Raw genomic sequence first — 14338 nt, 5'->3', positions numbered from 1 at the left:
AATAAAAATAATTTTAAGAGAATATGAGATTTATTAAGATAGACATATTTTGCAGTAACTACAAACTAGTGTCATCAGTATGGTGATGGAAAAACAGTCCTGTCTGGCCTGTTTATGACATGTTAAGGATATGATTATCTTGAGGAAAATGTCTCTGTATATTATTTGTATCCCCACTAAATAAAATAAATGGTATTAAAATGTGCAGGACATTTCTTTAAATTGCCACTAACAATTTTAGGCCTCTGGGGGGCAGCATCGAATAATGAATGTTCCTAGATGTGGCTTGGACTTGGGGCCATTTCCTTATTCATCATTTATTACCAATGTTTGTATGGATTTGCATGTTCACCTCTGTTTGAAAGGTTAAAAAAATGCTAAAATAAATTGTTTTCCTGGTTGTTTTTCATAAATAATGTAGGCCTACCACCCAATTAACCCTTATCTTCAGTAACATTTATAAAATTAATGGGAAATGTATTATGTTAACAGGACTATTACATTATTAACTGCAAATTGTTATTACATTATAGGTTTAGTACATGAATGGGACATTAACAGTTGTAACAGTTGTACCAGTACCAATTCAGAGTGCTCATTTACATAAGATTCTGCTTTGCTGTTGACCACGTTGTGTCTATTTAAAAGATGCACCACCACAAGGTAGTTGAACTGTTCCACTCTCAAACAAATAGCACGCTCTTAAAAATAGACCTGATGCAGTGTGTTATTTGAAGCTCTCAGATGAAGGCTGATGATGATAATGATGATAACCATGCAAGTCCATTCTGACATTCTTTGAACAGTCCATTTACTTTGACCTGTACAGTCAATCCAGGTCATTTCCAGTTCATTGAGGTACACTCATTAACGGTCATTAACTATGAATGACAAAATGTTTACTGTCCTCTATCCTCTTTCTTTAACTATTGATGTACACAGGCTCTGCTGTCTGTTATTATGAATACACACAAAACTCCCACTAATGCTCTTAAAATAATGAGATTTGAAAACATCACTCATCTGGACATGTTCAACAGGCTTATTTGGTTCTTCTGTTAATGTTCTAAAAACAGCAAAAGTACAGCAATTTGTGCTATTTAATCAGTGTGTGTCTGAGGCTTCATGAAAATCATCTTCGTAGCATGAATTCATCACAACAACCATGTAACATAGCTGAGTGAGAAACCTACTACTTGCATTACAACTGTACAGTACACAAATACGGAGTGGAAACAGTACCAAAATATCCTACTCAAGTCTAAGTAGCCTAATGTGTTGTAATCTACTTGTTGTTGCATCCAGTTTCCCTCAACCTGCTTTCAGTTAGTGATTTCCTATGTTTCCCAGAATGCCTTTGCCAAACCCAGAGAACAGGTGTGAACATGTGACTATATGTGTATAGAAATAAAGCTAGCTAGCCGACTAGAGAATAATAGGTATAATAGGTTGTGTCTATGATCGCAGCTACGCCTTACTCAAAACACATCATCTCTTATGGCTGCATTCAATTCTGATTGCCAGTGAGAGCCAGAGAGTTTTAGACCGCTGAAATATTTTCTGCTATCAAATTCCATTGTAGCTGTTGGAAGTATCTGGACGTGACGTGACGTGATGTTGTCTACGATTGGCCAGTAATCCACAGGAAATAGAGTGGATTTTTTCTTCTGTAGGAGTAAAATTACTGGTGTAACAACAACAACAGCAACAGCTAGCAAGGCTAGTGAACTAGCTCGACAACAACCAGGCTCGAACCAAAAATATTCTAGCTAGAGGGTTGGTGTTGATGAAGATGTTATCATCGATAAATGATCATGAGCATTTCATGTTATTGATGTTATTTAATATTCATTTAACTTAGCATTACCTTCACACATTTTCTGCAGTTTTGATGTATGTAATTTAGGACTGGCCAGTTTCTGTTTTTGTACTCTGTACAAAATCTTGATTAGATTTAAAATGTAGAAACATAAAATATTTTAGTCAAAACATACAAAGTAAAAGGTAAAATTAATGATTTCAAAAAAATAAAAAAGGCATAAGTTCACATAAAAGCTACTCAATTACTGTAATAAAACTGAGTGATTTGTTTCCACCCTCACACACATCGCATAGCATAACTTTAAAGACTTATAGACAACTTTTTGCTTTAACTTGCACAGGATAACGGCTATAGAATAATGACACCATCGGCGTTTAGATTTGTTCCCTATAAGCCTCGCTTTCACTATGCAATTCTGTCTGCCACCGGGCACGATCCAAGAAGGTTCTCCTGGGACAAGAAGGCTCGACTTACGGCACAAAGGAAGTGCGTCATCCATTGCGCAACCAACAGAGGTCCGGTAGCTATCCCCAGTAAAAAAAAAAAAAAAAAAAAAAAGGTAGCTATCCCCAGTAGCGGAAATGGCGGACGGTGGAACAACCGCAGTGACAGTGGAAACACTACCCTCTGTCATAGCAGCTGTCTAGATTGGGGTTTCTAGTTCAAATTGGGATTGTTTCTTGCTTTGGACAGTAGCAGGCTGCTGGTGGTAGCGTTAGCCATGTTGCTAACGTTTCTGGCTGCTAGCTGTAGCGTTAGCCATGTTGCTAACACCGTGTGGCTAAACTGCTTGGCTTTCCATACACTGGTAACAGTTCACCCGACAAAGTTCACACATAGTCACAGTTCCTCCTCACAAAAACACAGCGCTGAAAACATACTTAACATACATATAACTTCAATTAAGAGAGAGAGAGAGATGGTCGAGCGAGCTAGAGAGAGAGAGAGAGATGGTCGAGCGAGCTAGAGCGGCCGAGAAAGAGAGAGAGATGGTCGAGCGAGCTAGAGAGCGAGAAAGAGAGAGAGATGGTTGAGCGAGCTAGAAAGTGAAGAGAGGGAGCGGTAATAGCGAGAAAGCCGTTGAATCAGAGAATTAAAACGTTATTTTCTGATTGTTTCACAGCGGTTACGTTCTAAAGCGCAGAGAGAGAGAGAGAGCCCCGTATCAAAATACCGGTAGCCTACCTTAGAAAAAAGATTAAAAAAAAAAAAAAAAGATCAATGGAGAAATGTCTTGCTGCTGCTTCTCCTGAGTTTTGTTCAACAAATTTGAAACTGATCGCTTGAATTTCAGTCGTACTTTTTTCTCTGTGCCACCATGGCGATCAGCAAATGTGACTGACATTTGAATGAAAGTAAAAAAAAAAAAGAAACTGCTTCGTAGCGTCAATGGCAACCGGTTTACGGATTACATATAAAATTAAATTTAAAAAAACGAATATCCAAATCCCAAAATTGAAAACCGAATACCTACCCAACGAACGAATATCCGAATAGTCGAATATTCGGGTCCAGCCCTAGTGGCTAGCAGCCAGAAAACAAACCAGGAGCTACAAGGAAGCCAGGACCAGCCAGAAACATACATCTATGTTTGTTTCTAAAACAAAAGAAACAAACATCTAACTATGTTTGTTTCTGGCTGCTAGCGTTAGCTATCGTAGCTAGTGTTAGCAACATTAGCCATGTTGCTAACGCTAGCTAATGCTAACGCTAGCAGCCAGAAACAAACAAATAATCCATTGTCCGTTTCATAATCTAAACAAAGAACACGTTTTCTTGCAGTGGCCTTTCTAAAATGAGCAGTGGTGAAAGTTACTATATTGTGTTATGATCAAGGAGTTGATAAGCAGACAGATGGTTTGTTCTATTGCACAGATCTAGGCTCTAACAGAAAGAGATCCGGTTGTCTTTGCAACAGCAGTGCAAACAACAATACCACTTGGAAACGCTAGAGGGGGACAACGGGGGGAAAGTTGAAAAGTTGTCTGTATCCACTTTAAACAAAGTCCCTCCTCCCTCCTTCAGTCAGGCGTCTCTTCAGTGACCTGTAACACACACAGGATATACAGAGACAACAGTTGTCAGGATGGTGAAAAAAATAGCATACACTGCAAAAATATTCATGCTGACAAGTTACTTAAACCTTTATTTGGCCTCATTTCATCTATCTATCTATCAAACAAGTCATAAAAATTAGTGGGGTGAGATCATTTCAGTTTTTCAATAAAACTCAACTTGCTTTAAGAATTTTCTTGAATCAAGTAACCTTATAAAAAAAAACTGCCTTATTTTAATTTGAAAAAAACAAACAAAAAAAAAACTTGACACTTCAAGTGATGATTGATAGCAAGAAAGTGAAGCTCAGTACGGGTACAAATTTGAGTAATTGCTCATAAAATAGTTATTTTTTGAGGATAGAATCATCTCTGTTCAAGGTCAGTATCACCCTCAGTCTCACCTAGTGGATAGTAGAATAGAAACAGTCCTGGTCTGTTAAAAATGGATCAGTTCTTGCTGAGGGAATCGGCCTCGCGGAGGCGCTGGACACTCCTGGTTCTGCTTTGGAAACAAGTAGAATTATCTCAGCCTGTGGGCATGTTTCATTTGCCTTAAAGAATAAGACATTAAGACTGAATATGATAATAAATACTTTGTTTAAGGTGGACATATTTGGCAGTGTGTCTTGAGCTATAGAACACAATCAGACTGAACTGGAAAGAGAGCCATGTCTGTCACTAGAAGATGCTCTGCCATCGTCACAATCAAGTTTGGGTTTGATCACACCTACAGTATAGTTTGTTTTCTTTGGTCCAAGCCATAGTGGAAAAGTTGACTTTGTTGCATCTTTGTATTTGGTTCCTTTAGGTTCACACTGCTCAATTACAGGTGAACCAGAGCTTGTAAACAAAAGTCACGTGACTCACAAGTAGCTTGTTTATTGGACAGAGCGTGGATCAAACCAAACTCAGTCCCTGTAAATTTAACTAAGTCTGATGGACTCTTCTTCTCTGGTGTTCAGAAATAGCTGAATATGAGCATCAGTCCAGACTTCATGTTGCTATGCTAGGCTTTCCAAGCTTGAAGAACTGGCTATTAGATCCAAAATCCTCCTCCTTATACCCATAAAACCTTGTGTTTTGGAGTCGTCGGTAGCTGTAGTTGGTTCTCACTCCTACAAAACCGTACCAACTCACATTTCCAGAGTTCAAATAAACCACTCCAAACATGTTTGGTGTGAACCGATCCCTAGACATGGTCAAGGTGTTTTGTCACAGCTTGACTATTGGTCCAGCTGCAGCATTGTTCATAGTTCTTATCAACACCTGGAGAACAGCTGTTACCTTTGTAATAACTAATTAATATGGGAATAAATACTGTAATTAATGTAATAAAAGCTTGGGGAGTCTCACCCAGACTCAAGGCGTAGTAAACAGGGGCATCCTCACCTGACAGAGAGAGGGGGAAAGTGTGAATCAATGAAGATAGATAGAGCAAAGGAGCGTACTGTAAAACTTAACAATGTGATTTTATGGCAAGATAAAAAAAAAACAACATATTTTAGAATTTAGAAATTTAGAAAGAGTTTTGAACTGATATGATATTTATGTCCCGATTTCACAAAACGATGCAGGTAGCAGCCATAGACTACTACAGACGCCAACTTCCATTTTGGCACTGTATTCACACAGGTTTTCAGCGTTGGAGTAGGTTGTTGCATCAGCACCTATTCAACATCACAATGTGTGTATGATACTTAATCCTCAGCAGAAACTGGGGAGTGACTGAGTGAGAGACAGTAGGGGAAGTGAATGTGTGAGACAGATATTACATGTGTCGTAACTCATTTCCACCATTTTGTTTCGAATTCATATGGATACCTCAAGACATAATGCTTCTAAGTTACTCTATCAACCTATATTACCTGTTGTAGTGTATGAGGCAAACTATATAAAGTCTTCCTCATTGCCACAGAGTCTAGACAGGGGCCCTTCTACCTTTTTCTCTCTGTGGTTTTCTCGTGTGGTTTCTGTCAGAGAAGCTCAAATTATAACCAGCGTCTTAAGCGTCTGAAACAAAACTCAGTCCGCCAGCTAAACAAACTTTTGAAATGACTTCACAAATGTCAGTTCAATAGCTCAGTGGTTCTCAACCTTTTCTGCTTGTGACACAAAAGCGATGTCTACTCACAACCACTGCTGCAATGTGTAAATGTCAGGGTGGTGAACTCTGACAGCAAGTGATTTATTTTTCCTTTTCGAGCTGTTCTGTTCTTCCTAATAGCATTTTGTTTCTCAGAATGAAGACCACATGTGCTACTAAAGTTCTCTAGTAACTAACATAAATATTGTTGTATCTCAAACTTGCTGTGGCCTTACGCTTCACACAAAGTGAACACAAGTCAAGTCAAAGTAAAGTGAAAATAACAAAGTAAAGTACCTTTCTCCTTCCTGTGTTTTGTGACGACAGCATGCGTCATCATGGGTGGATTAGCTACACTGGCTCCTCCAGAGACAAAAAAAAAAAAAAAAACTTGGTAGGAAATAGAGGTGTACAGAGACGTCATTATCTGTATCTGTTCAACCAACAAAATTATCTGTCTCTGTATCTGTATTCAGATAGAAGACCGGACGTGGCCGTGGTTTATACCGGAAGTCACGTTAAATCGGGCAAATGTTGTATTTTCTAACCTAATATTCATTGGCAATGCAATTTTTTTTGCCTTCAAAGCATCAAATTGTTTTAATATTGCCATATAATTAATTATGAAATATATTTCCACATCCTCATACTGTACTTTTTATCTCTCTTTTTTTATTTTTAACTGGGGGACATTGAACAATCAGAAACTGAAAAAAATGTTTTGTAAATCAAAGATTCTGTTTTGCATTGGAAATAGAAACTATTTACAGTAAACATATATAGAAAAATATCCTTCAGTTGAAGGGAATAATCTTAAATTCCAATGATGCTGCGTTCGCGTTTCTTGATGTGTTAACGTTACTGCAGTTCGCTAGGGAAACATGAATTATTACTTTACAACAGTAATACATGAACGTTTTTGCCTGTTTTATTTATTTTTTTCCCCCTAGGCTTACTGTAGCCGCTGTGCATCTTTCAGCACCAGTGACAGGGAGAGAGAGAGAGAGAGAGAGAGAGAGAGAGAGAGAGAGAGAGAGAGAGAGAGAGAGAGAGAGAGAGAGAGAGAGAGAGAGAGAGAGCACTCAGCAGAGGGAGGGGGGCTGTGTCTGCCCAGCCTGTGTAACACAGAGCTTCAGGAAAAAGCGAGGAGCATAAAACATTGTGCATTTTTCCACGCATGAAAAAAAAAACAACCGAGTCCGACCCGACCCGAGCCAAAATTAGACCAAGCCCAACTCGGCCAATACCTGACATACAGTCTCGGGTCCCTTCAGGTTTGGGTCGGGTTGCAGACCTCTAATGTGTAGTAAATGAAATGACTAGTTAGTGAAATCAAAGTCCTATGTTGCTAACAGAATGGGCATTTTTTATCTTGTGGCCATCCACAAAGATATGAATTGATTTGAAGAAACATAATGGCTGACACACAGACATGTCAATCATGGCTTTTTTTTCCCGAATAATAACGAGCAACTTCAGGTAGAAGAAATATCTGTTTCCATCGCATTATTTGTGCTTTCCCGAATAACGTAGCCTATTCGGATTCGGGTACATCCCTAAAAGAAAGAAATAAGAATTTCAGCAAATAGGTATTAACATCCATATATCAATACACCAATGCATGTTCTGCATTCCTCACCTGTTTGATCCCCCTCGCCTGGCGCTGATCCTGGCGTTGGCATCTCCGAGGATAAACAGGCCACCACTAAAGCGCACAATTGGAAAAGGTTTGAGTTCCAATAGAAAAACAGGAAGAGAAGACAAGAAGTCAGTAATAAACGGCAAACAATTTCGGGCTCAGTTAACTGAAACAACGATATTCTTCGAAACAGCGTGCCTAGGATGTTGCCGATGCCTTTGCCTGGCTACAATCACATAGTGGCTGGAAAGTGTCAGCATCGCATCCCTTTTAAACTTCTGTCACTGCTGCCAGCTTTCATCTTAATTGCGAGTGGCAATTAGGAATCATCATTGTGAACTGGACACATCCTGTAATGAGCCTCATTTGCCTAGAAAGGGGTTGTTTTGCGCTGAAATGCATGTGCATGAACAGTGACGGGGTACTGTCGCTATTTCCTTGGTAGCGCAATTAAGTGCACCTTCCACCTTCTGCGGGTAGTTTGTGAATCACAGGTTTTTGTTTTTGTCTCTGATTTTGCAATTGTTTAACGGCCGCAAAAGCATTTTCACCCCCATGTCTGGTAGGTCTTTGGGAAAAATCCTCTGCTGCACAGGAAGTGATGCATTTTATGTTTCCAGTTTGTTTGGAATAAACAGAAGAAGGACTGAATAGTTAACATGAGCTGCGATAACCACCATGGCTGAACGCACAAAGAAAAGAGAAACTCGAACTGCATCAACAGAAAATCCAAGGACATCACAGAACCGCCCACACTGTTTGATTGACAGGTAATCTCTGGGAAGTGCAGTGCAGAAACACCACGGCAATGAACGCTTAGCAACAAAGACGGAGACAAAATAGAACATGGATGGATGTCATAGATGTGAAGCCCCCTACACAGTCCAGCAAACAGAGAAGAGGCGAGTGAATTATCCTGGTTCAGTGTCATCTGTACTGCCATGACTGCTTATGACCACTAGGGGCAGATAGGCTAACCGTGAGTGAGTGATTGAGTGAATGAATGAATGAATATGTATGTGAAAGAGTTACTCTCTGGATCCATGCGCATACGCATCTAACAACACCACAGCAATGAGCACTTAGCACCAAAGATAGAGCCAGAATAAAAACACAAAACAAAACAAAAAAGCAAGGATTACCGCTTTTCTTCTGATCTCCCTCCTCTAGAAGAGTAAGCAACCCACCCCACCCATGATATAGATAAAGACACTGGATAGCAACACAGGATGGAGGGGAGAGGAGGGAAGGGAGCTAGAGGTACCTGCCAAAATAAAGTAAACACTAACATAAAGTGTGTTAACAGGGTGTTGTTCCACCAGAACAGCTTCAACTCTGCTTGACATCAATTCTACAAGTGTCTGAACTCTATTCACTTGTATTCAGACACACCCGAAGCATGATGGGACGTTAACTGATTTATTATTTTATGGGCCCAACCTGCTTTCAAAATACTTGGTATCCCTCATTTACTCAAGTGTTGCCTTTATTTTGGCAGTTAACTTATATAGTATATTAGTAGGTCGTTATTTTTCTGTACCTCTGTGTTTCCAACGGTAAAGTAGTCCCACCATCAGCAGAGCCACCAATAAAACAGTGGCAACAAACCATGGAGATTGAGGGGAGGAAGGATGAGACTCTTTGTGAAGTGCTGCAAAGATGATAGAAAGTGCATGCTCTAATACTTTGAGGTGGTGTCCTGATACGGCAATATGCAACTATTTTTTTATATTAACATAGCAATAAATAAAGATAGAAAATAAATAAAATAACATAAAAAAAAAACATTTCAATTTGTATTGAGTCTAAAAATGTTTTTCTTAAAAGAAGTATGGAAAAAATTGGGTCACTGAAATAATTTCACTCTTTCCTTTGCAGTTTCACTTGTTTATAGATTTTGCTTGGAACAAGTGACTATATCTTCACATCAGGCACCTCAGTTACAATGAAGGACCAGCAAGGGGATTAAAATAAGTTACAATACAAGTTTACTTCTATTTATATCTTATGTAAAGTCATCATCAACATCATATGATTTCTACCTAGCATCAAACAAAATATCGTCTTAATTTTGTTTGGAAACACTGTTGTCTCACCTCTCACAGCCAGCCAGCTCTCTGGTGATTCTCCAACACCAGAGATGTCACACTTGTAGAGTCCTTCATCAGACTTGGAGACACTGTGGATGGTCATCTCTCCTGTAGAGTCGCTCCTGATGAGGAAGCCATCTTTATAGAAATCAGCTGGGAGGTTGGAGGGAGTCTTGGTTGTACAGTTCAGAGTCACAGCATCTCCCTTCATCACAGGACGGACCGGACTCTCCAGGATCACAGACCCAACTGGACGACATGTGTTGTATAAAAGTTTATTTTATTTTAAACAGAAATTTTAGAGACATATAAAACAGAAACCTGGTGCTCAATCATGTGGGTGGGAAAAAAAATCTAGTGAGGTGTGACATTACAGGCACAAGAATATAGGCATAAGAATGTAGAGCTCTCAATTCCCTTTTTCAGCTTTCAGCTTTAACTCTTTTTGAACAAAGGCTGAAAACATTTTTTTTTAACCTGGCTTTTAGTTATGAAACAAAAGATACATTTTATTATTAGGCATTATAATATGGGGCCAATCTTCCTGATGGTGGCGCTATAGCAACCGCAACTTTAAATTCATAATAGATTAGCAGCACCAACTACAGGTGTGCAATTTTCTGGGGGTGCAGACTAGAGGTCTTCACGGGTCCAAAATGATGGACCCAAACCCTAATGGACCCGGGAAATTCGTTACGAGATCCGATTGGACCCGATCATTTTTAAAAATATATACTGTACCGACCCGTTTTTACCCGAGATATTACAGACCCGACCCGGTGCATGTCCGAGAGGAGAGAGACCTGAGACCCGTCTATTTTATGGACCCGACAAACCCGGTAATTAAAATTGCTACTAAAAATGCTGTTCTACTGCTAAAAACGTTTATCATGTCGGATACAACATATGGTAGCCTAATAAAAGGAGATCAAAATAACAGCCAAGTTTCCGACTTGCCAAGTTGTGCCGTTCTACAGTTTGTCCAGTAGATGACAGTGATACTCCATAATGGAATCCAGCAGCTACTTGGCTACGTAGCTACAACAGGCTAAGTGACAAGGAAATTAAATTGCATGTTAAATGGATAATTAAAACAATAGTTTTTAGCTTATTTTTCACCTCAGTGAAGAAGGTATCCATCTTGCGCCTTTCCTCCGCTCCAACTCGCTGGCACTGCTCAACGTTTTTTTCACCTTAGTTTCGCTCTTGTAATCTGATCCTAGGTCAGCCTGATCATCACGCAAGTTACACAGCGCTTCCGTGCGTTTCTCGTCTCGTCACGTGATCGGCGCTGATCACGGGTCTTCTCGGATCCACTCGGGTATTACACATAATGATAAACAGACCCGGGACCCAAGGTAATAGAATGGGACCCGACCCGGTTCCGATTGACCATAATAAAACGTGGACCCGAACCCGTACGGGTCCCGGGTCGGGTCTCAGATCCTAGGGTCCGGGTAGACCCGTGAAGACCTCTAGTGCAGACCCATGTGAGAGGAATGTTTTGTTCACTGCTACTTAGTGCAAATAAGTTAATCACTCTGTTTTTTCTCATAAACTGTAACACTAATTAAGTTGTTTGTTATCTCTTGTCAGCTCTGTGCTTATAAATGAATATCTAGCCTACAGTAACCTTTTTAATCATGCCAGGAGTTCAGTTTCCTGATTGAAGCCACAGACTGAAATGACAAAATATGCCTTCTCTAAGCGCCAATGAATGTAAATTATGCTTCACAGATTACATGCTTGTTTGTTTCAAACTGGCTATATAGTGTTTTTGGGATTGAACTCTTCCAAAAACACTATTGTGCTATAAACATACCAGTGACAGCGATGTTGACAGAGTTGCTTCTCTCTCCCTTTCCAGCCTCACACCAGTATTTTCCACTGTCTGTTGCGTAGGCATCTTTAATGGTGCAGGATGTCGCATTTGATAGCCCCCAGTCAGTGATACATGTAGTAATGTTTTCCTTGATCTTCCTCATAACTCTCCATCCAGTCGAGCCACCAGACCCCTCACACTTAAAAGAGACAGACTCATATTCAAAGAGCTGCAGTCTGTCAGGAACAATACGAGGATCTGAGAGAGAGAAACAGAGAGAGAGACATTAAATTAAGAAATCCGTTTGTAACAGAAATCACCTTGTAACAGATATAAAAGGTAACTTAAGTCTTGGTGACAGAACAGACAGACTTTTACAGACTAGAGCCTCTAGATTTTAGAGACAGTGAATAATGAACTTCAGTATTTTGTTGTTTTTTTCATAAATGGATATGTAATTGAAAAAGGAAGCCAAGGCACTCTAAAGTTGTTGTTTTTTTTTTACTTTTGAAGAGAGTGGCTTCTTTTTTTTTCAAGTATCTTTTTACCCTCCTTGACACAAACCAGCAACTTTTAGCAAGGAAGCACCCTGGTAGTATCCCCTCTCATCCTGGATATGTAATGTTGTAGAACCAAACTCTTCACGAAATCTAAAACACGGCTTATGTTTAAATGCAAATATGAATGAATGAAGGAATCTTTATTACGTAATGGAGATACACACACCAGATATTCAGGTATATAGCGCTTGTTAAACAGGAATAGAGGTTTAGAAGGTTTACATCAACCTGGCTTTGATTTGGGCATGGAGAGAAGTAATCTATAATTAAAAAAGGTTCATCAATGATGTAAATAATTTTTGTTTCTGTACTGTAGGCAACTGATTAATTAACTTGCTACTTACCACCTTTCTGAGCACAATAACCATGCTGAACATGTGCAACCAGCAGCATCAATACAGTCACCACTGGAGAGACAAAGGAAGAGAGCAATATCACATATAGATGCTTTTAGATCAACAAGTCCTCTAAACCATACGACCAAATACGTTGTTTGTTCCTACCCGCTCTAATAGGCTACGACCCACAGGAGCGTTTCCTAAATTAGCGCCCCTACCGGCGGCAACAAGCGTTTCCAACGTGATCTCATACAAATATGTGAAATGAACACGACCTTGACGAATTTGAAAACGTTCCTCCGCCACAAATTGAATTACGTCCCACAGGTTGGTTAATGGTTAAATTTAGGCAATTAAAACAAGTTTGGCTAAGGTTAGGGTTATGGTTATGGTAAAGTTTAGGCAAATAATACAACTTGGGTAAGGCTATAGGAAAATGGTTTGGTCACGGTTAAATTGAAAAAAAGAAAATAAAATATACCTCACGGTTGTATGTCCTTTGGAAACGCTAGGAACCGAACCCCGGTGGCCGACATTGAAGGTAAACGTACACGGCCATCCGCCACCCCGGACCACAACGCCCTTACCACCGTACTACTTCAATGTTGAAAGAGAAACTTGACAGTCACGTGACGTGGACGCGTTGTCGTTATTTACACGACCGCTAGAGGTCGCTTAACTTTAAAACGCAGGCTAACTATAGGTCGTAATAAGCTGCTTGTACAAACGACGTATGGGGTCGTTTTTGGGGGAGGACAGTCTCTTTTAGATAGGCCTACATGTCTGCTAGCTAAAAAAAAAACCCCAATAATACTCAGATACAAAAAACCTCAGACTGTCTCTCATTGCTTTACCTGCTACTTCTCTCATACATGATACACTAATTCTAGGAAAACTGAGACATGTTAGATTTATTGTGGGTGCTGTGACCTCTGACTTTTGTACTCATTAATATTGACTGTTAGTGATAATATTGGTCAGTCAGTGATTGCTGAGTGTACTTGAAATATGAGTGAAATTGTATTTTCGTATGGGACAATGAAAGGACAGATTGACCATATATTTCGGTTGCCTACTCTCCTCAGAATTAGGCTTACAAGTTATATCTTGAAATGTAGTAACTGTAATTGTCCTGTTTTTACTCAATACAGTACAAAATATAAGAACTACAATACACAATAAATACAATCCATACATTACACAATGTACACTTCAATACAATTTATAATACAATATAACATACAACACCAGGAGCGTGAGTGTTATGAATAATATAAATGCTAAATGATAAGTGATATATGGTATTACACAGTAGGTAAGTGGTAATATGATATAAGTAGTCAACACTGATGGCACAGTGGTAGTGCAGTGATGACACAAAGACAAAAAGACATTTTAAACTCAGTACCAGTACTGCTTATAAGCTTTGTTTTGATTGATCACATGGCTTTGATTCCTTTCAACTTCAAGCGGCCTCCTTTTTCATTGTTTTCTGATTTGTAAAACAGAGAAATGACGAGAAAGAGAGACTCAGTACTCACACAGTCTGAGGCAGAGAGCTGTAACCTCCATGCTGTCTTGCTGCTGACTGTCTGAGCATCAGACTGAATAACAGCGAAGATCTAATGTCGGTGAGAACCTCCCCTTCCTGTGGAGCTTATATCGATTGGGGTTTGATTCATATATAAAAAAAGAAAACCTGTTTGAAGTGTTACGTTATTTGGTTAACCTTGAAATATTGCAGAGTGAAGTTTTAGTTCTACAAACATTTCTGAGAAGCAGAGCTGCTCTGTAGGCAGAAATAATCTCAACGGTTGAGTTAAACCTCAGTGGAAAAAATTACAGTTTTTCAGGATGCAAACTAATATCAAGGTCTAAGGTCAAAGGTGCATTTTTTTCAGTTTATAGCAGAGCACAAGGCTTCAAA

The 14338-nt window shown here is 39.4% G+C and overlaps 1 protein-coding gene across 5 annotated transcripts; it reads right to left on the bottom strand.

Moving 5' to 3' along the window:
* Positions 1 to 1761: 1761 nt before the first annotated feature.
* LOC139649686 (low affinity immunoglobulin gamma Fc region receptor III-A-like) lies at positions 1762 to 13988 on the bottom strand. Of its 5 annotated transcripts, none has more exons than XM_071526161.1 (11): positions 13953 to 13988; positions 12418 to 12480; positions 11514 to 11771; positions 9698 to 9940; positions 9142 to 9252; positions 7602 to 7667; positions 6260 to 6325; positions 5233 to 5268; positions 4281 to 4381; positions 3824 to 3867; positions 1762 to 2127 (listed from the first exon to the last, which is right to left on the bottom strand). In XM_071526161.1, exons 1-9 carry the CDS (start codon positions 13981 to 13983, stop codon positions 4281 to 4283), a joined length of 975 nt encoding a protein of 324 aa, XP_071382262.1. In that variant the 5' UTR covers positions 13984 to 13988; the 3' UTR covers positions 1762 to 2127; positions 3824 to 3867. The 5 variants fall into 5 exon arrangements, with proteins under 5 accessions (XP_071382262.1, XP_071382263.1, XP_071382264.1 ...); XM_071526162.1 differs by having other exon boundaries at positions 4281 to 4378; XM_071526163.1 differs by lacking the exon at positions 6260 to 6325.
* Between the last annotated feature and the right edge of the window lie 350 nt (positions 13989 to 14338).

The sequence above is a fragment of the Centroberyx affinis genome, unplaced genomic scaffold (assembly GCF_046629955.1).
Source record: "Centroberyx affinis isolate AG114_WGS23_722 - 3 ecotype Tasmania unplaced genomic scaffold, CSIRO-AGI_Caff_v1 ptg001387l_1, whole genome shotgun sequence".
In the NCBI taxonomy this organism is placed as follows: Eukaryota; Metazoa; Chordata; class Actinopteri; order Beryciformes; family Berycidae; genus Centroberyx; species Centroberyx affinis.
This window is presented reverse-complemented; position numbering and strand designations above follow the sequence as displayed.

What these genes read in the sequence shown, in the direction of transcription:
- LOC139649686 (XM_071526161.1), bottom strand. Translation starts at nt 13,983, where the DNA reads ATGGAGGTTACAGCTCTCTGCCTCAGACTGT. An exon ending in AGCTCTCTGCCTCAGACTGT is followed by an intron (nt 12,481 to 13,952) that starts GTGAGTACTGAG and finishes TTGTCTCTCCAG; the next exon opens with TGGTGACTGTATTGATGCTG. An exon ending in TGTCAACATCGCTGTCACTG is followed by an intron (nt 9,941 to 11,513) that starts GTATGTTTATAG and finishes CATGTCGTCCAG; the next exon opens with TTGGGTCTGTGATCCTGGAG.